This window comes from Cryptomeria japonica, chromosome 7 (genome assembly GCF_030272615.1).
Source record: "Cryptomeria japonica chromosome 7, Sugi_1.0, whole genome shotgun sequence".
Lineage (NCBI taxonomy): Eukaryota > Viridiplantae > Streptophyta > Pinopsida > Cupressales > Cupressaceae > Cryptomeria > Cryptomeria japonica.
Genome location: NC_081411.1, coordinates 343,328,871 through 343,351,654, shown reverse-complemented (window position 1 = coordinate 343,351,654; position 22,784 = coordinate 343,328,871). Strand labels below are relative to the sequence as shown.

General features: G+C 38.0%; 1 protein-coding gene across 1 annotated transcript; it reads right to left on the bottom strand.

Annotated features, from left to right (window-relative positions):
* Positions 1 to 20,377: 20,377 nt before the first annotated feature.
* On the bottom strand, positions 20,378 to 22,275 carry LOC131045197 (F-box protein At5g46170). The gene has a single exon (XM_057978734.2). It carries the CDS (start codon positions 21,921 to 21,923, stop codon positions 20,799 to 20,801), a length of 1,125 nt encoding a protein of 374 aa, XP_057834717.1. The 5' UTR covers positions 21,924 to 22,275; the 3' UTR covers positions 20,378 to 20,798.
* Positions 22,276 to 22,784: the final 509 nt, after the last annotated feature.

Sequence of the window (22,784 nt, the reverse complement as noted above, 5' to 3'; positions counted from 1 at the left end):
AAACTTTGATATGGTGCAAAATGATAAGATTAGTGTGAGATTAATCTAGCATGAACATGATATGAAGATGATCTTAAGATGATATGTAGCTAACATGATATGAGATTAACATGATATATCTAAGCTATGATGAAATCTATATTATGATGCAACTAAAATTATTTCAAAGAGAGGCTTAATATGCTTGATGAAATAAGACTCTAGTATGGATGCACAAAACTTGGAACCCTATTATGAAGAAAGTGGGCTCTATTTATAGGAGAAATGATCAAATGGATGGTCAAGATTGAGTTAGCTTAAGAAGAGTCAAGATTGAAAGATCAATCCATGTGAGATTTTCAACCCAATCTCATGTTGACAAGTGTCATCATGAGGAGGCCTAAGAGGATGGGTCATTGGATAAAGCTATTATCCAAGGATGAAGGCTATTGTCCAAGAGTTAAACTCTTGTGCAAAGTTAGAAGATGGTCACAACCATCATGGGCTAGGGTGATGTCTTGTAAGAGGCATTAAATGGTTTTGAAGACTTTGGGGGGCTAATTTGTAAGAGCCTTACAAATTTGAGAAACTCGACAAGTTAGCTTGTTGAAAAAGGTTAAGTCTTCAACACATTTTGAAGACTCCCCAAATTTGGAGAAGTGACTCCCCCAATTTTAGGGATGTGACATGATAGGAGGATCAAGCTAGTTAAATGGGATTTGAGGACTTATAGAATAATTCTTAGGAGGCTTATGGAAAATGTAGGAGAATGCAAGTGGGAGAAATAGGGATTTTAATTAAATGGGGGAGAGTGAATTTAATCAAATAAATAGAATTTATTTAATTAATGGAAGAAAGGGAAATTAATCAAATGTTTCAAATTAAAATAATGGTTAGATGGAAGAAAAGGGATATTAATCAAACCTTAGTTTAATTAATAGGTGGATAAATGATAATTAAATAAATTAAATTCATTTAATTAAGTGTGCAAGTTTTATGCGTCTACGCTAATAAAAACATGTAAATGGAAGATATCATAGAATGTAGAAAAGACAAACCATAATCATCTACTCATTTGAAAGTTTCTTTAAAAATCACTAAAAGAATTATGTTTTGATTCAATCTTTAGTTTGTGTCATCTTTCCACTAGAATTTAACCCAAAACAACATGTTTTATGTCATGTTACATCTACTATGCATAGATTTTCCTATTAGAATTAGAGAACATATGTGTTGTACACCTTGCAAATCCTACTCTAATAAAGAATGTTCCTTTTCAATAAAATCTTGAGATTCCGTATCATCTTTTTCTACCATTTTTACTTCGATGATATTAGTAGGATGATGTACATAAGACCATTACAAAGTGAGCTAAGATATTCATGGAAGAGATTTAGCTACTTTATTATGTGTAAGAACATCTTTGAAAAGGTTTGAATGGATCAAGGAGTTATTATGGTAAGTGGGATATTTGACCTTCATAATTACTACTATTTTAAAAAGGTGTTCTCATGAGGAGAGAAACATTGGAACATTGACCATTAATTCAAGAACCCAAATTGGGCTCATGTTTTTTGCCCATGGTGTTGGAAACCATCAACAATTTCCTAGATTGTTTTTGCCTATATATTAGATGCTTAGGTTAGAGGTATAGAGGCACTTGTTCACGTAAGATTATATAGTTATACTTCTCTAGACTATATAGTGTTTATCTCATTCGAGTACAAAGTCTTTAACATTGTATTTTAACAAATAGTTGTTGATAAAACTATGTGCTTTATAGGTTGATTTTTTCCCCTTTGTAGGGATTTTTAAGGTAAATTTATGTCACTATTATCTTGTGATTGTTTTGTGATTATTACTTCCATTTTTATGCTTCTAAAGTGTTGCTACCATGTTGGAATGTTTCTAAAATTTATTTTATTAGGAACGTATAAATTGTAACTCTTTCCTCTTAAAACTAATGTAGGAAGAATCTAAATATTTATTTTATTTTGTATTTAATTTAGCCTTCAGTTTTGATATTAGGATGTCATATTTTTCTTTCTCCTTTCTTATGTTTCTTGTTTGAAAGTGCATTTTCATTGGCATTCCTACCTTAAAACAAAGACTTTCTATTTATACTTAATAAAACTATTATGTTATTGATGTTTTAATGAATTGTTGTGTACTAAGACATTTATTTTCAAAATAATATGGCATGTTATTTTGATTATGATAATCTTATAGTTAGGGTTTGTTAATTGAACTAACTTCTACCATTAACAATTGAGAAAGTATACCTACAATCAAAGGATCGATTACCTAAACCAATGGCACAATCACTTACAACAAATCATGAGGGACAAGATGTTGCAAAAGTATCAAGAATATTGTAGAGGCAAGGATATGAAAGAAGACAACGTATTCAAAATGAATTTCAAAAAGAATATGAAGCCCTTAAGATCTATCTTGAAAGGTTTATGTTCTACCTACATAAGTCACATCAAAATGAGCTATTCCCAAAATCACTTAAATTTATATTCCTAAGAAAGTCAAGATGTTCTAGACCTAATTAGGGGCAATGACGTTTCCTAACAACTATTTAATGGTGTTTATAAGATCTACTAAAATTATTGAAGCTCCACAATGAAAAAGACCCACAACCATAAAAGATTTGCCTTCTATAAGAACCCCTACGAGTCTCCAAAGTAGAGCTTAGTTTTATGAGAGGAGAGTTAAGAGGGGCTCGGAGGTGAAAAGCAGGTTAAAACAAGATTGTATTTAAGATAAATCCTAGGCGATCTTCTTACACCAGTTGTTCCTATGTACGAATTGATGAAGATAGTAACCATTTCCAATATTGAAAACAATAAAGCAACTAAAAGCTAAGAGCGAGTGGGTCTTGGACTGGCCTGCAAGGTTCAACATCAAGAATAAAAGCTTCAAAGTTCTAAAAATTAAATTTACATTGTTGGTTCTACTTGAGAAAATATGATTTATATTTACTGGATAGAATCAGCAATGTAAATTAATTTTTTAGAATTTTGAGGCTTTTAAAATGCAACTACACTACACACAAAATGGCATGCAAGTACACATTTGTACAATACCCCATTTGCATATCATGACGAATTTTCATACTCAGATCCTCATAATCCGCCATGACAATACTATAAAAATGAAAAAAAAAATCGATGAAAACACAGTGTGTTACAAAAGTGTGGTTTTATGAGGAGAATAGTCAAACCTTTTTCTCAATACATGTCATGGCATCATTCGGGATAGCACAAAGGGATTAAACAAAAGAGAACTATGATATAGAGTCAATATCAAGAATAAAAACCAAAAATCTATAAATTAAATTTGTCGGAGTCGTGGTGACTCGTTTTTAATCCATAAATGTTATAATGTGACAAAATAAGGCAGAACCCTGAATATAAACCAGAAACCTATAAATTAAATTTCTCCAAGGGGGTTGTGATTCATATTTTTTCCATAAATGTTATAATGTGATAAAAACAAGGGATAAACACCCAAAACCAAAATAAAAAACAAGAACCAAATTAAATTTGTCTAGGAGTGCTGGTGACTCATATTTTCTCTATATATATTATAATATTATTATGAGTAAAAAATGAAAACCAGAAACATACAAATTAAATTTGTCCATGAGTGCTAGTGACTCGGATTTTCTTCATAAATGTAATAATATGACAAATTAAGAGATAAACATTAGAAACCTGTAAATTAAATTTGTCTAAGAGAGTTGATGACTCGGTTTTTCTCCATAAATGTTTTTGATAAAAAAATAGCCAAAACTAGGGAGCTCACCTGGAGTACAAAGCAAGTCTCAAAGAGAGCAATATCAGCACATTAACAGCAACCAAACAACATAGTATCAGCCAATCCCTATCTTAACTATCAAAAGCATATTCCACCTACTATTATAGAAAATCAACAACACTAAACCAACCCTCCCTAGTAATAAGCATATTGTTCTTATGGTGTTACCTAGAAATAAAAAGAGTCTTAAAAAGCCACACAGGGCTGATGAGGAAATTAAACAAAACCAGGATCTAGCAACGACCCATAAGCAAAAATTGAGAAAGGCACCCATTATTCATTTTTTTCAGTCTCCATGTGCTGGGAAAGCAGCAGTTTGGTCCAATCATCTGCAAGGAACTCGAACAGGTCCTTCGTGGTGTCACCTCCCAAACCTCCCTAGTTCTCTTTTTCCTGATGCAGAAGACACAAAGTAGTGGCCGAGGAATGCATGACCTTCAAGGCAAATTTCACAATTCTGTCGAAATGCTTGTCCAGAGTTTCAAGCTTCTTTTCAATATTGTTCAAATCCTCGGAAATGGCTTTACAGCCCGCACATTGGATAGCCTCCGCCTTTTCATCTCCATCAACAACAATCTGAACACCCTCAGACTTCCTCCCATCTTCCTCGCAGATCTGTTTACCTTTAGCATGGGGGGGAAGTAGCAGATAAATGGGAGGTGGTCTTACTATCTTCTTGCAAAGTCCTAGAGTCAGGAGCATTGGTGTCCAACTTAGAAGACTCTGAAACATCTGTGGCCTCCATGTCATCCTCGGTCTTATCACTGTCCTCCTTCTTTGGGTCTTCCATATTATCTTTGACGTAGTTTTTTCTAACAAGAAGTTGTTTCATGCGAGGTTTTGCAGCGATTTGATGGGACCTATGAGGAGTCTCACCATCCTCCGCGTCAGACTCAACTAAATGGACTTTGGGATCATTTTTGGGTTTTTTGGAAGCAACTTTAGCAGCAGATGGGTTACATTTGTTTTTTTTCCCAATTTTAGGAGGGGAAATGAGGGGGGCCAGGAGATTGACAGTGGGTATTGGACTTTTTCGAGGTCTTCTTATTGCCCTTTTTAACACCAGCGGGGTCACCAAAGGGGCCCAGGTAGGAGGGGGTAGGCTGGACAGAGATAGGTTTGGGCAGATAGAGGGCCCGGTGGAAATTGCAAAGGTGAAACATTAGACCCTGGTGAAGGATAGTGAAGTTGGTATCCTAACTCATACAATGTCGAACATCCTTAAAAGTGGACTCCAAAGCACGCAATAAAAAGAAGGGAAAGAAAATAATATCATGGTGAAGGAAATGGTTAAGCAACGAGAAGTGGTAGTAATAAAAAACTCCATATCTACCTTCAAGGGTAAAATACTTCATGACAATTTTACACACCTAGTCCCACGGATAAGGAAGACAATCTTTGTTAACCGCCCCCACCTGCAGCTTGACAGGCTCCTCACCCTTTTTGAAGAATCTATTCATGTTGGTTTCATCAGTGACCCTGTTAGTCTTCTTCCATTTCCTTCCCTCTGTAGACAGGCCCGTAGCTTGGGCTATGACATCTTCAATAATTTCAAAAGAGATATCACCCATTATGACTCTCCTATCGTTCCATCTATTAACAAACTGCATGGAAAGAATTTCATCGAACCCAGTCATAGCTTCCATGAATAGAACAATGGCCCCTTCTGTGATATACATCCACACACAAGGGTCATTGTGGATGCACTCATCAGTAATGTCCGGCTCAACCCGGACTTAATCCCCCCCCCCCCCATTTCCATTTCTTCCAGAGTGATGTTGATAAGGAGCGTCAAGCAGATTATGGACTTGCAGAGAGAGAAACTAGTGCGAAGAGGAAGAATGGCCAACGAAATTTTAGACAAAGTGTGATAAAAGCGGCAATAATTATCAGTAGTGGTGCTTCCCAAGGAAAGTACCCGCCAGCTCCAATAAGCATGTGAAAGGACACCTCTTATCACCTTCGTCGTCTTGCATAAAGCTTCATCTTGGAAAATTCTTGAACACCAGTTTAAGCAATAATTATTGTACTTAATAGGGGCTATCATATTAATGATTAAAGGATGCAACTACAAATCGTCAACATCACTTGTATAGGTGGGCAAGCACGTCATCGCCAGGTCAATGTGGTGCAGAGTATGGGGACCACCCTTGGCCACCGTGGCAAAATCCGACCGATTCAAATTTGAATTTCCCGCCTTTATCATCGTCCCCCAAATAGACCAGTATATCCACCCGTAAAATAAACCATAGAAAGTCATTGGTTGGTCAGATAGTTTTGACCTCTCCCTATGAGGGATTTCTATCTATTAGAAAGAGAGGCCAAGTGTCTCCAGCACCTCATACCCTTCACCTCAAGGCTCGTCGTAGCCAAGGAGTCTGCCACTGTATTGCCCTCTCTATAAATATGTTGAATATGAAATTCATCCAGCCAAATAAGCATAGACCATATGTCCTTGAGAATGTTGTGAATCATCCAACTAATCCCGGAAGCACCTTTGGTCGCCTCAATGATCAGCTTAGAATCTCCTTCAATGACTAATCTTTTAGAGTCAATAGTGAGAGCCAATTTAATACCCCAGAAGAGCACTAAGGCTTCAACCATGTTACTCGAGGCTGAACCAAAATTGCCAACATAGGCCGAAACCAAGTTACCCAAATTGTCTCTTATAATTCCACCTCTCGTCGCAACCCCATTGCGAGCGGCGCCATCAAAGTTGAGTTTAAACCATGAGGGGGAAGGGGTCGACCATCTAGTGTTGAATCTCTCCAACCTTTTAGAATTGTCATATTGGAGGAAGTTGTCAGGCAATTTCCATTTCCTAACCCAACTGCAATCCATCTCCAAAGGGGCGTATTGCAGGCTTTTCCATTTGCAGACCAAAGCATTCTCCCTAAGAAGCTTCTCTGTCATGCCGACCACAGTGTCCACAGTGTTGTTGGTGTCACGAAAGATCTGGTTATCCCTTTCTTTCCAGATGTTCCAACAGATATGAGGAGAGATAAGTTTCCAAAACTGTCTGATCGGGGGGTGATGATGATGGGCACTCCCAGTTGATGACAAATTGTTGCAGGTCTTCTAAGAAGGTCCAGGCGATGTTGATTTTTTGTAAGACTTTGTACCAGACCATGGAGGCGAAAGGATAATGAATAAAGAGATGATTAATACTTTCCTCAGCACGATTACATAACACACACTAATTGGCCATCAGAAAGCCTCGCCTCTTAAGGTTATCAATGGTTAGGATCTTCCCATGGAAAGTCGTCCACCAGAAAAAATTAATTTTTGGAATAAGCTGTGAATTCCAAACTTTCCTCCAGCTGTAGCAATCATTGGTAGGAGTGATGAGAAGATTGTAGGCCGACTTGACATTGAAGGACCCAGAGGAATTCATTGCCCAAAAAAACTTGTCAGCATCGAGGGATAGGGGAATCCTGACCTCCTCAAGAATCAACTGAAGATCCCCCGCCAAATGACTCAAATGAGTATTATCCCCCAGGTTATCAGCAAGCCTCTTCCAGTGGCAAAGGGGGGATATGTAATTCACCACAAGAGGACTAAGCGAGTCCTTGAGACTCCCCATGAGGCAACTAAAGCGAGTAAAGGCCAAGGGTCTATCTCCAATCCAGTTATCCTCCCAGAATCTAATCTTCTCACCATTGCCCACTTGCCATTTTAGGCCGGCCTTAAGCAATTTTTGACTTTTGACAATGTTGTTCCATATTTTAGAACCTGAAGGGAGGTCATGAGAGGATAAAAGGGAAGAAAAGAGGGTGTGGTTGAAGTACTTAGCCCGCATAATCTTACATCAGTCAACACTGCCCATAGAAATATTCCAACCAATTTTAGTCAGCAAGGCCTTATTCAGGTCTAAAGTTTTTCTATTCCCTAGGCCTCCCATATACTTGGTTTTGCAAACCACCTCCCAGTTGACAAGACTGAGTCTAGATTTTTCCTCCATACCATTTCGCAAAAAGATTCTTTGTATTTTTTCAAGTTTCTCAGCCATAGCAATAGAGATCTTAAATAAAGATAGAAAATAGACAAGGACACCTTGAAGAGAAGCCGACAGAAGCTGAAGTTTGCCAGCACTGCTCAGAGTTTTGCCTCTCCATCCAACAAGTTTCTTCTGCATTCTTTCCAGAATAGAATCCCAGAATTGGGGAGTGACCTTAATCATGAGGGGAAGACCCAGGTAGGAATCAGGGAGATTAGCATAACAACATCCAAGAATTTGAATTAACTTACTTGGGAGATTCCTATTCGTGTTGAAAAAATAAATTTTGCTCTTATTATAGTTAATAAGTTGTCCTAAGGCCTTGGCGTAATCCTCCAACAGGGGTTTCCATTCTTTAGCTTCAACAATAGAAGAACTGCCAAAAAGGAAAGTGTCATCAACAAATTGTTGCATAACCACCGGGAGAAGGGTAGAAGTCGCTTTCACACCCGAGATTCTTCTATTCCTGATCAAGTAGGAGAAGTTTATGCTCAAAACTTCTGCCACCATAATAAATAAGGTGATCCCGGGTCTCCCTGCCTTAGGCCCTTCCCAGCCTTGAAAAAACCCCAAGGAGTGCCATTGACCATTACCGAGTAGTGAACACTTTCCACAGCCACCTTGATAACTTTGAAGAATCTTTCCCAGAATCCCAACTTGGATAGGACAGCATACAAGAAATTCCAGTTAACTTTATCATAAGCCTTAGAGATGTCAAGTTTAAAAGCCATACTTGGGTTGCGACTCCTCTCCATGGAATGAATGACTTCATGAGTAGTGATGACCGCATCGAGGATCTGCTTACCTGGAACAAAACCCCTTTGTGAGGGGCTAATACATCTATCAAGAAGAGGTTTGATTCGATTAACAACTTTAGAAAAGATCTTGTAAACCGTATTGCACAGACTGATAGGATGAAAATCAGTTATAAGCTTTGAATCGGGATCTTTGGGAACCAACACAATGAAAGTATTATTCACTTTCTTCAAAAGGTTCCCCATTCAAATGAAATCCCTGGTGGCTTTGATCAAATCATACTTCACAATCTCCCAAAAAACCTAAAAGGAGGTCGGGGGGAAGCCATCAGGGCCTGGAGCCTTATAGGCAGCCATAGCAAAAGCTGCCTCTTTAACTTCCTCTTCGGTAACTTGACACATAAGCAACTCATTGTCAACGACATTCAAGATTGGAGGGATAAGATTGAGCAGCATATCACTTAATTCAGTAGGTTCTCTCACCATGTCGATAGTGTAAGCATTAGTGAAGAAATGTGAGGCCCATAGCCCAATCTCGTTAGTCCCCACCAATTCTTCATTCTTGTCATTGAATAAGGAACAGATAGTGGTTCTCCTCTTATGCTTTGAAGCTGACCTGTGAAAGAAGGAGGTGTTCATGTCCCCCTCAATTAGCCACTAGATTCTGGATCTTTGCTCCAAGTAGATCTCTTTGAGGCCCATAAAGTCTTTCCATTTTTGCCTCCATCGTTCCTCCTCTTTGTGGATATCCATAGAGGTGTCCCCCTCAGCAATAAGCTCTAACCTCCCTCTTAATTATTTCCATCTTTTTAGAAACTCTAAACATAGCAGAACCTTGAACAGAGGTATTCCACCAATTTTGGATGCACTGTTTAAACTTCGGGTGAGTGCCACATAATCTCATACCTAAAAGGTATGGGGCTCGAGACCGGCCTATAAGCCCAAGAAAGGAGGATCGGGGAATGGTCATAAATAGTGCGAGGGAGGTTCATGAGAGAGGAATTGTTACCGAGGTCCCACTTAGCTAAGACTAGAAATCTATCTAGCCTAATCTGATTAAGATTAGAGCCTTTTCTGTTATTAGACCAGGTGAAGGGATTCCCTTGAAGATCTAGATCTAACAGGTCATTTTTCCTAATGAAGTCAACAAAGTCAAGCATGCTATCACTATAATCAATTAGACCACCCAACTTCTCTGAGGGATAAAGAGGAGCGTTGAAGTCACCGATGAACATGAACGTGGCCTCCATATTATCAGCCATGAAGATAGAGATTTCCTCCCAGACCAGGGCTCGACCATTTCTAGTATTGGGTGCATATATGTTGAAAAGGTACCAGGAAAAGTTATTCAAAGTAAACCTTATAGCAAGAAAGTTGTGAGAAAAGGCAACAACAGTCCCATCCAACTTACTTTTGTTCCAGAGAGTCGCCACACCACCCGAAGCGCCTTCCGCCTCACTATAATAGAAGGCAACGCCAGGCCACAAACTGTCAACAAGAGAAGCAAAGTTTTGATAGGTCATTTTCACTTCCTGAATTAAAATAATATCAACCTTATTGGTTACAATGCATTGCTTAAGAGCATACTGCTTCTGAGGGTTGTTTAAGCCCCTCAAGTTCCAAGAAAGGAACTTCATTTCTTTCCTTTTTGAGATGTCTCCAGAGTTAATTGCCGCCCACTGGCAATTTCTCTGGCCATTGCCTTTGTTCTGAGGGTCCTCTCAGAAGGTCTACCTGGTTTAGAGTCAGTACCTTCGTCTGCCTTCCTATTTCCTCTAGTCTTTCTTTTTGGTTCTTGTCATTCTTCTTTCTCTTTTACAACAAGCAAAGACGGGGCAGATCGACTACCCTTGGAGAAAAAGTTCCAGTGATCTCCCAGAGGAATCCGCACAAGTAGCAGTAAAAGGAGTCGGACCCAGGTCGTTCCCTTTGGGGGGCGTGGGGGTAGCCCCAACACACCATAGACCCCTCCCATTGTCCCCAATAGTATTGGGATTCAACATTTTAAGCACATTGGGGGTAACCTCCTTATTCCCCTTCTTCACCCTGAAGCTATCCTCGACTTTCAGTCCTTCCTGTTCTTCCTCCCTCCAGGGGATCTCTCCCTCTTCTAGGTCTGGACCCAAGTAGTTCCCCGAGGAGGGGGGGCACCTTGGGGTCAAGGGTCTTCATTATATTAAGAATACCCTCTAAGAAGGGGTAGCCATCCTCAACAAGGACTTGATAATTGTTCATTTCCATAGAGTCCTTAACCGGGTCCTCAACCTTGTCAGTGGTCGGGGGGCAAGGGGGAGGAACATCCTACATCTGATCCTCATTGACAATTCCCAAGGAGGGCAATTTCTCCTTTTGTTTGGCTTCTAGAGGCGGAGGGGCCAGACAGTTAGCTATCACATGGTCATGCTTTCCACATCTTCGGCAATAAAGGGAGGCATTCTCATAGACAATAGCTTGTGTCCATTTTCCCCATTTTGATTTGAGAGATGAAGTTAGGGAGGGGGTTGTTAACAACCACATTCACATAGAGGCGAGCATAAACGAGTCTGGACTTCTGCATCGTCACATCGTCAGTAGCAACGAACTGGCCAAAAGAGTTGCCAATCCATCTGAAAATGGTATCGTCCCAAAATTCCAAAGGGAGGCCAGGGAATCTGATCCAAACTGGAGCAAGATTGAGGAGATCAGCACTAGGGCAAACCTCGACTTCCACTTAGAGAGGGCCAAGCAACGTTTGCCATAGGACCACGAACCAGAGAGGATAAAAATAAAGTCTTCTTCGACAGTGAACCTAAATAAAAAGAGACCACCCAACATAGCTGAGACAGAGACACTACCTTTTAGTTTCCATCTCGAACCAGCCCATCTTCTAACCATGTCGATCGTGGGTCTGAAGGCCAAGAATCTCCCCACCAAGCAGAGGTGTAGGGAGGAGGTGATAATATCCATAACATTGTCGAGGAGACAAATTTCAAGACCATCCTCGCCAACAGTGACCTTCGGTTGTTGAGTCGACAACACCATCTTGGGGTTTCCAACAAGAGTGCCTTTCCAAGTGCTCGCATGAGCCTCCCCAGACAATGACCCCACTCCATCAGTCTTGGGATCTTGTTTATGTGAATCCAAGCTAGTGGTCACATGTGATTTCTCCTCATGAGAGCGAACCTCATGCAAAGCCACATTGCAGACCTCCACGACAAAATCCCCGACCAAATGAACCCACCCAACATTTTGAGAACCAAGCACGAATGTCAGACCCAGACACAATTGTAGATGAGCAAGGGGGGGGGGGGGGGGGGGGGGTCAAGGTCCAAGGAGGACGAGCCCTCCCCTGCAGAAACGACAACCATAGCCAAAATTCAAAAAAATGCAAAGCACGGGAAAGTTGCAAAGCCGAAACTTTCCATAAATGTTATAATATTATTATGAGTAGAGAATAAAAACCAAAAAACTATAAATAAAATTTGTGCCTGACTGCTAGTGACTCATATTTTCTCCATAAATGTGATGATGTGACAAATTAAGGGATAAACACAAAAACCAAAATAAAAAAACAGAAACATATTAATTTGGTTGTCTAATAGTGCTGGTGACTCATTTTCTCCATTTATATTATTATCAAGTGGTATGTCCTTCTGTGTTTCGTTTCCCACCTCTTTTTAGTCATCTTGGGTCTGCAGCAATCTAAATTTCTACTCCTTGAGCTCTCTTACATCTTGACGATACATCACACAATATGATCCGAAATGTTGATAAAAAACATACAAACAAATCTAAAAACAAACTAACTAAAAGATAAACATTCACGACTTGATGGAGGTGAGCTAAGAAAAAATATAGACTGAAACATTCACAAACTATTGAATAATGAATAAAGAAGATATTTGGTCATATGGCAAAGGCACGAAAAAAAAAAAAAAATTGCAAATTATCTTCGTTCTAATCTTTTGACTTTCTTTTGTTGTCCTAATAAAATGAAAAAAATATTGAAGAAATCTTGTACATTCTAGAATGCAAAACAAATAATGACATAAAGCAAATAACCCTCGTTATAATTATTAGGATAAAGTCTCAAGAATAGGGGCTCCAAAATTATGTAAGGCTAATTTGACTTCGACCCAGCTGTGAAGTGCTAAATTTTTAATATTTCCTTAATATAAGTGTCGGCATATTTTTCGGATAGCATAAAATGCAACAGAAAGGAACATTCATTTCCAGGAAAGATAATATTAAGCAATCATAACGTAAAATCAAGGATAGTAAGCGGATGGTTTTGTCCAAACAGCAAAAGAACATATCTAGATTATAGGCTACAACCTAACATTCGTGTGTGTGGAATATTATAACCAGATAAAAAGAACTGAAATTTGTGCTACTTCAAAAAAAAAAATTAAGCCAAGTACCATGCTGCAATCATCGTCAATATCATATGCTCATGCAATGTTCTGTAATCACAATTCCACCAGAAACTGAAGCCAAGCTACGAAATAGTTTGTTGCAACCTTCTAAAGTTGCGCCTGAGATTATTCAAAAGGATTACAAGAGAATTGTTTTTGGCGATTTGAATCACAGAGCAAGGTAACCAAGGAGACTAGTCTCTTTGTCTCATCAAGGAGACTAGTCTCAGAAGAAGGTGCAGTCCTACTTCTGGAGAGACTGATCAGACCGTGGAGAGAAGGAGATTTCTCCTCCTCCTAAATCTGAATCTGAAGAAAAAAATAGTAAAAGAAAAGATGCCTACGAGATTCAAATCATCAGAACATGGAAAACAGGGAGACTATCAATCAAAAATCCCTAAATCACTGTTTTAAACCAGCTTAATTTCTGTCTTGTATTCCTTTGTTGCTGTTAATCACTGTTTTAAACCAGCTTAATTTCTGTCTTGTATTCCTTTGTTGCTGTTCGGTGGTGTTGTCGGTTGTTCTGCTGTTTTGTTCGGTGGTGTTGTTGGTTGTTCTGTTGTTTTGTGATGGTTTCATTGCTGTCTTTTGAGATATTTTTGCGCTGTCCTGTGTTTCTTTTCACTCCCATCTTTATGTAATAGAATTCAGGGTTCTTTCAAAACCCTACTTATCTAATCAAAAACATTTTAAAATCCAGAGTGTAATCTTGCTTCATTCATTTTAAAATCCAGAGTGTAATCTTGCTTCATTCAAATCAAGATGCTAGTAATAAAAGAGCATCCAATATAATTAATAGTTTAGTTTAAAGCAAGATGTTAGTAATAAAAGAGCATCCAATATAATAAATAGTTTAGTTTATTCATTTTTGTTCTGCTTTTTGCCACCAATGCAAGACAATATATTTGAAGAATGACAAGAAACAGAGGTTGAAAAAGATGATGGGGTGAAGAATTTGGTGGGGTGAAGCATTTGGAGGTTGGTAGTAACAAGGGATACAATTGGGAAGAGGGAAGAGGGAAGAAGGAAGCCTGCCATCCATTGTATTCACTCGGGAGTGCCAAAATCCAGAGAAATCCTTGGAGGTGTTTTTCCATATCGAGAAAGCAGCTTACAGCCAGAAGTGAGCAATCACAGTAGATCTCAGATAAATTTGATGGGTTGAAGTCTACCGTCAACTTACATGTATCACGGTAGTGAATTTTCATCCACAGATTCCACATTTTGCACACAAGGGAAATGTACAGGGCCTGTAAGAATGAGCGGTTTAGAAAATCACATGTAAAATCAAAGAGCAATCAATTGACTTCAATTGGAAGGGAAATCATCGAGCAGTTGTGGACAAAAAAAGCTTTGAAGTGATAGTTAATATGATGGTTGCATAAATGCAACAATTCTGAGACAACAGGTAACGTAAGTACTGCACATGGAGTTTAAACCAGACCTCAGATAAAGCATCAGATGTAAAAGAATGTAATATGCGCCGAGGACCAGGAATAATGGGCTGGCAGACGCACCTGATCTGGAGTGTGTTCATCTTCTTGCTGAGCATATTAGTTCAGAGAAGAATATGTGTGTTGATGAAAATAAGGATTGAAATTACAGTGAAGAAGAATTATCTCAGCAACAAGGAGCAATTACTATTAACAGCTTCTCCGAGCCATATACGGTAGTGATCCTTTCCTGAATTTAGCAGCAGACCTCATTGGACAATGTTTTATTTTGTTGGATAATTTCATATGGAACAGGGGCAGGACTATTGTTGGAGATAAATTGAATTTATTTTTGTCGACATATACTCATTGAAAACTGTTTTATTTTGTTCGAAAATTTCATATGGAAAAGGGGCAGACACTGTTTTATTTTGTTAAAAAATTTCATATGGAAAAGGGGTTAAAAAATTTCATATGGAAAAGGGGCAGGAAAGCGACCTCAACAAATCAAGAAACAGAAATTAAATTTCATCCACAAGATCTTAAGTCTTTCAAGCTTTTGAAACAATTTTCTCCTTTCATTAAATCAAACCAAAATAATTAGAATATTCAATTTTCTAATTTGCTTCAGCATCATACTGATCTATCTCTCCCAAAATCTTTTCTCTCTCCTCTCAGCTGTCTTCTATCTGCTTATTTTCTTGTATTAACAATGATCTGAACATCCCTCTTATTAACAGTAAACAAAAAAACTTTACAGACAAAATCTTGCTTTAAGAGATATAGAAACAGTCCATCTTTAAGACCAGTTTTAAATTTAACTAACTGCTACATCTTTTTTTAGCCCTGTTTAGTATCAGTTTTCCCACAACTTTTTATTACATTAGGTTATAATATCCTTCGGTGTATCTCCCAATTAGGATATTCAATTTTCTACTTTGCTTCAGCATCATACCGAGCTAGGTAACTCTCCCAAATTCCTTTCTATCTCTGTGCTCTCACTATCTATGTGCTTATTTTCTTGTATTAACGAAAATAAATGAAAAATCTCTACAGGTTCTTGCTTTAATAAATATAAAAAACAGTCCATCTTTAGCTGCTATTTTTATTCATTTATTTTTCACATTTCTTTTAATTTTTAACCGTCTGCTGCTCTTATTTTTCTCTTCCTAATTTTAAATTTAACTAACTGCTGCTCCTATTTTTCTCTTCCTAATTTTAAACTTAATTGACAGCTGCTTCTCCTTCTCTCTTCCTAATTTTAAAATTTAATTATCTGCTGCACACATTTTTAACCCAGTTTAATATCAGTTTTTTCCATGACTTTTGATATATTAGGTTAATATCATTCGATATATCTAAAAAGGTAAAACCACATATAATATGAATGGCCTTGGAATTCAATGATGATTAATGATAATACATACATACACAAAATACTCAGCATCCTCGCAACAGATTTGCGTCATCCTCCCATCTCAGAATTAGTCTGTACATATTGAAATTGACAATTTACATATGAATAATCTTACACACGGCAGACAATTGGTTTTGTACTTGGAATCTCAAGAAAACCATCAGCAGCTTTGTACAACGGAAATAATTTTATCATGCAAAAATAATCACCATAATACTGCCATTACAGGTCCTCTTCCTGTATTCATTGAGAAATGTTTCCTTTATGATCGACTAAAATAAACGTGAACAATAACGGCCTAATGACAATCAATGGATAGGAATAAAACGAAAGCAGACTAATATCCACTGGCGAGTCATCTTTTCTCAGTATATGTCAATATAGGCAAAATATGGGTTAACCAACTACTATTGAGATATTCAGAATAAGGGGTAAACATTTAGCAGAGGTAATTTAAACGTATCAACAAAGCTATTTTATTTATTTAACCATTATTTTATTTACATTGTTATTAAGCACTTTTCCGTGTAGATGTGTTGTTATTTACTTCCAGTAATCCAGATTATTTTATTTTATTTACCTTGTTTACTTTATTTTTATCTGAATTATTTTATTTTATAACTATTTAAGAATTTATTTCTTTATTTACACGCTCTTCGTGAGGCTCCATGATGCCGCCACTGTAAAACACCTCTCAGAATAATATCATGAAAAGCTTAAGCAGCTGGCATGTTGTGACTGTGTGAGTGGGAAAAGGATCTTATACTAGCTATTTTTTTTCTGCTATGAAGAAAGAGCTTTAGTAGCCAGTAAGTTGTCACCGTTTAAAAGGGCAAGAAGGCCCCACATCAACCTGCTATTTACTTTCAGTCACATTCACAACTTGGTGAAAGCAATCAATATATATGGTAACCTAAGAAAAAAACGACGTGAAACCTTGTTTAACAACTTATTTAAAGGCAATCGATACAGAAGGCAATCTGCCCATGTAGCCAGGGGATCAAAACAAAAGAACAACATTGCAAGGCATCCACAATCTAAAATTCTAATTAATCTTGATTACTTTTAATAGGGCCTATCAATGAGAGTATCGATACCATCTAAGACATACTAAAATCAAAACAAATCATGACATAAAACAGATATATCATTTTGATTACTTATTAGGATCACGTCTCAAAATAGTATAAGATTACGTTGACTGCTGTAAAGAGCTCAATTTTCCAATATTTCCTAATGGAAGAAATGCAAAAAGGAACATTCATTCTCAAGTGATTGTAGGCAATCGCGAGATAACTACTGAGTAGGATAAGCGCATATTAGTCCAACAGGCAAGAGGGAGATCATTTTGATTAGTTATTACGATCACGTCTCAAAATAATATAAGATTACGTTGACTGCTGTAAAGAGCTCAATTTTTCAATATTTCCTTAAGGAAGAAATGCAAAAAGGAACACTCATTCTCAAGTGATTGTAGGCAATCACAAGATAACTACTGAATAGGATAAGCGCATATTAGTCCAACAGACAAGAGGGCCATATTTACGTTCCAACCTAATGAGTCTTTAATCCTGACAGTAACATTTATGGGTATCAATTATACTAACCAGATCAAGTAACTTACTAGGAAAGAGCTTTAGTACACAGTAAGTTGTCACCGTTTAAAAGGGCAAGAAGGCCCACATAAACCTGCTAGTTTCAGTCACATACTTAATGAAAGCAATCAATATATATATATGGTAACCTAGAAAAAAAAGACGTGAAACCTTTACAACTTATTTTATGACAATCAATAAAGAAGGCATCTGCCCATGTAGCCAGGGGGTCAAAACAAAAGAACATTGCAAGGCATCCTCAATCTAAAATTTTGATTAATCTTGGTTATTTTTTATGGCCTAGTATCAAGGAAAATATTGATAACATAAACAACAGATAGATCATTTTGATTAGTTATTAAGATCACGTCTCAAAATGATATAAGATTATGTTAACTGCTGTAAAGAGCTCAATTTTTCAATATTTTCTTATGGAAGAAATGCAAAAAGGAACATTCATTCCCAAGTGATTGTAGGCAATCGCAAGATAACTACTGAGTAGGATAAGCGCAAATTAGTCCAACGGGCAAGAGGGACATATTTACGTTCCAACCTAATGAGTCTTTGCTCCTGACAGTAACATTTATGGGTATCAATTACACTAATCAGATCAAGTAAACTTACTAGGAAACGTGTAATTTAAGACACACTTACCCCAAGTACCATGCTGCATCATATTCTATCACACTACATCAAATACCTAAGATACCAAATACTAACTAGTAAGTTCTGAGTGCCAATATAACTTGCTCTGTAATTAAATAACATCCACCGAATGGCAAATACTGTAACTTATTCATTCTTTTTCTGCCTCTTAATAACTACAAATCCAACAGCCCCTTTTAAGTCTTTCTGCTCCACTGTTCCTTCTGTTCTCATCAACTACTGCTGGATGTGGTTGTCTTGGAAATATGCTTTAATGAAACATATTTGAACAAAGAGACAAAGGTTAAAAAGGATTATGGATAACTGGTGGTGAATAAGGGTACAAATTGGGAATAGGAAGTAAAATACCTGCCATTCTCTGCATTCACTCAAGAGGGTACACAAGCCAGAGGCTATCTCAGAAGTGCTCTTACCATTCAAACTAGTGGCTCCATTCCAGAGGAAAGTAAAAAGAAACGGTCGCATATCAAGTAAGCATTTTGTAAACCCAAAAGACCGATCAGAGGATATCTTGAGATGAATATGATAAAAATCTCATGTCAACTTAGCCATTTCTTTGCATTCACTAAAAGCCAGTGAATATCTCAGAAGTGCTCTTAACATTCAAACTAGTGGCTCCCATCCAGAGGAAAGTAAAAAGAAACCGTCCCATATCAAGTAAGCATTTTGCAAACCCGAAAGACCAATCAGAAGAAATAGGATAAGAAATGCTTAAGCTGGTTAAGGGGTGGAAGAAATGGGATAAAAAATGCTTAAGCTAGTTAAGAGAGGAAGTGACAGGTACTACAAACAAAGAATCATCGATTGAATTTAAAATTGAACTTCGATTGTAAGGAAGATTATAAGCAGTTGTAGACAAAAACGCTTCAAATGAGATAGTGGTAAGGGAGACAGCAATTGCAAAAGCAACATTTCTTAGACTAATGGCAATCTAAGCACTGCAGATAGTTAGACCATAACTCAAATGAGACATCGGATGCGATAGAAGATGGTATAAGTGGAGGATAAGGAATGAGAAAATTTAACTTTGATGGTAAGGAAGATTATAAGCAGTTGTAGACAAAAACGCTTCAAATGAGATAGTGGTAAGGGAGTCAGCAATTGCAAAAGCAACATTTCTCAGACTAATGGCAATCTATCTAAGCACTGCAGATAGTTAGACCATAATAACTCAAATGAGACATCGGATACAATAGAAGATGGTATAAGTGGAGGATCAGGAGTGAGAAAATTTAAAGACCCACCCACCTGGTTTGGAGTGTATTCTTTTTGCTGAGCATAAAGTCAGGACAAATATGTGTTCACAAAAATAGGTGGGAATAGAAAGCAAGGCAAATGCTTAATAAGAAATCTCCAATGTTGATGTGACAGGGAATAAGAGCGCAATTAAGTAGTAGCAGGGTTCCACATGAGCAGGACAATTACTAGAAAAAATCCAGAACTTACTCCTGTTAACAACTTTTCCAAGGAGAAGGCCTAATCTCCAATGTAGAAGCAACGGTGAACAAGAGTGTAATTCCAGCAGCAAGGTTTAACAGGAGAAGTACAATTAGTGAAAAAATCCTGAACATGAAATCAGTCATTAGAGTTACATTCATTAAATTTGCTTCTGGTGATGTATATTCATTCAACAAAGTTTTCTTTATAATAGATTAAGTTGATATGGTTCGGTATATCTGAATATGAACCAGATATAACACGCAAGTCCGCAGAATTCAACAATTAATGATACATCCATAAAACTGCTCAACAAAATCATCATCATCTTGGCCATTGCCGATAACTCCAATTCTTATGGTTCCAATTTAAATTCTCAAAAAATACCATCAATGATAGACAAGCAAATTCTTGCAAAGTTCATTAATAGAATTAAACGTGCAAAATGTACAACTCAATGGTGCTAATGGTGCAAAATGTACAACAAAACCCTGACCCAAGTCCAAATATCACTAGCATGTTGTTAACCAACATTTACAAATAAAAACTTCTTTATAGACATACAGTTTTAGATGTCTACAAATGTTGTGTAACGAACCCAATAAGTTCGAACAATGGAGACATAACTTGCACAAAATGTAATTATTATAAGAAACCTATAACGTCCCCATAGAAGTTATAATTTAAACAAAAAGTTATCAGGAACCAATAAAGTCTCCATATATTGTAAAAAGCGTATGAAATGGACCAGCTATTTATTGAGTTATCCATTACTTAAATATGGTAGTGAAAACGTTTCCAGAAGATAAGATATTCACATTAAAAACTTTGGAAAACCAAAGATAAAAGTTTGAATGAACATTGCATGTAAGTTCCTGATATAATTTTAAATTTACATTACTCGAAAGAAGACTCGACATTTACAGCATATCCTCATCAGGTTGATGAATGTGAACCTAAAAAGCTGCAATGCTTTCAATGAACAGCATGCACCAGTCACAAACAGAGCAGTTGAAATAAATTCTCTTACAAAGAAAACAAGAAATCAAAGCAAACCTGCAAGGTTGCCCAAGTCAGTCACAGCCTCGATGTCAGATCAGTCAGTCTTGCACAATTGACTAAACCTCTTATAGATTAGATGCCTTGAGGATTGCTTAAAGAGAGCCTGGAAACTCAAAAGCCTCATTTTTGTTGATATAAAAACAAGAACAATATACATAGCCGGTAAAACACTATACACTGGCATTTGGAGTGCTAGAATTTGAAGTTAAGTTATAGAAGGCTTAGGAGTTGAATACTAGAAGGAATTCATTTCCAAGAGATATGTCCGCCCTTTTGCTAAAGCTTTTGCAGCTGATCTGAAAGGCTCTTCAAAAGCCCCTGCAATGAAAGCATCAGTATCCTTCTTCACCATAGGCCGATCACTAGGTCTGATGGCAACAAGCGTAGCCCCCTCCATCCTCATGCCTCCGGGAAGCTCGAGATGTGGCGCATACCAGAGTTTCATATTCAAAGCCGGCACCTGTGTACGATTTGAAGATGCTGAAGCCACAAGTGGCTTCTCCCTAAACTCATCTAATTGTTGTCTGCCCATACAAAGTGTACCCTGGCCATCAGCATCGGTTAGAACAAGGCTTTCAAGACAAGGGTGATCACAGATAATCTGCTGAAGCAAAAAATGCCTGGCAGAAGCCGCAATCAGCGAGCTAATTGTCCATACAACTCTCAACTTCAAACCCCCATTTGTATAGAATGGTTCTGGTATACTACCATTGGTATTACCACTTATATTATTACCATTTCCATTGGTATCATCCTCCGAACCCCCATCAATAATCTCCAAATTATCACCATTCTCCACACAACTTCTCTTCTGCTCGCTCTTCACACCTTTTTTCACAATCGAAGAGGCCCCAAGGATTACACAGCTCTCAAGCGTAGTCCCAAACTCGGCCTTCCACTTCAACAAAACCCCATCTTCAATACCCAATTCCCCACCAGGCAACTCAATTCTCAAATTCTTAATTTCCTTAAAATTTCTCAATACCTCCCCAGGAGAATGATGAGAAACCTCCTCTAAAATAGCCTTCTTCGGCCCAAGAAACTGTTGCAACGCCTGCAAGGGCTTCACAATGCTTCCCAGCACAAATCTCACAAGATGGCTAAAAATCCCTCTCCCTTTGCCATTCAAGCTACCCTCCTCCCCCGAAATAACACAATCCACCTTAACAACAACATTCTCTACCTGAGGAACCAAACAACTAAATCTCTTGGAAACAGCACAGCATCTACCCAATGCCTTGATATCATCCAATTTGTTGAAGATCAACAGTAACAACGAATCAGGGATCCGATCCAACTGATCCTCTTCAGAATCCCACACTTTTGCACCCATTTGACGGGGACCAAAATCCAGATACATACCAATGCTTCCTTCCTGTCTATGGCCAAATTTGACTAATTTATACAACCACGCCCCCAAACCCAAAACGCGAACTAAATCAATATAAACCCTAAGTCTTTACATCTATGGGCGTTGGCTACCCTTTTTCCCTCAGTTTTTAACCACCAGGGCTTCTCAAAAACACACATAAAGGCCGTTGGTTTCACTCACCTTGATTTCAACGCCATTCGCAGGCAAAATTTATGGTTTCTCCGTCGCACGCGGACACCAAAACCCTAACTACTTTAAACGTTATCCTTCCAGGAACTCGAACCTCGGTCAATTGCTTAACAAGAGAATCCCCGTACGCAACAGATTTACGTTAGGTTTCAATAAGCCCCTCGTTTTATCTCTCCAGCCTTTGTTTTTCCCTCTTTCTTGACTCGGGTTAGTTTTTAACCACCTCTAGTCAGGCGCGTCGGTTACTTCACCGGAGTTTAGATTGAAATCATGTCCATCTTCTGTACTGCCACGTGTCGATCGGAAATGAAACTGTGAGTAGATTTTTTTCATCCCTGAAACACACGTAATTATGACGAGATGGGCAACGGCTCTCTTTGGCTGTCGACGAGAACTTTGCCGGTGGCGATTCCCGCCGGGATTCACGCCGGCGGCCCGAAGGGAATCTTCTCCCGGCGAGCCGAAGGTTTGTCTTTTACATTGGCATTACGTCCGTTGTGTTAACGATCTTTTTTTTCTTGTTTTAACCTCAAATATATCCGTTGCAGTACAATTTTTGTTCTTTTTAATTTTTTGCTTTGAAAAATGTCTTTGCGGGGGCCTTTTTTGGTAGTTTTTTATTTAGAGTGTTTTTTTTAATGTTTTTAATTAGTGGCATTT

Excerpts from the sequence above, each read along its gene's own strand:
- LOC131045197 (XM_057978734.2), bottom strand. The coding sequence starts at position 21,923 with ATGTATCTGGATTTTGGTCCCCGTCAAATGGGTGCAAAAGTGTGGGAT.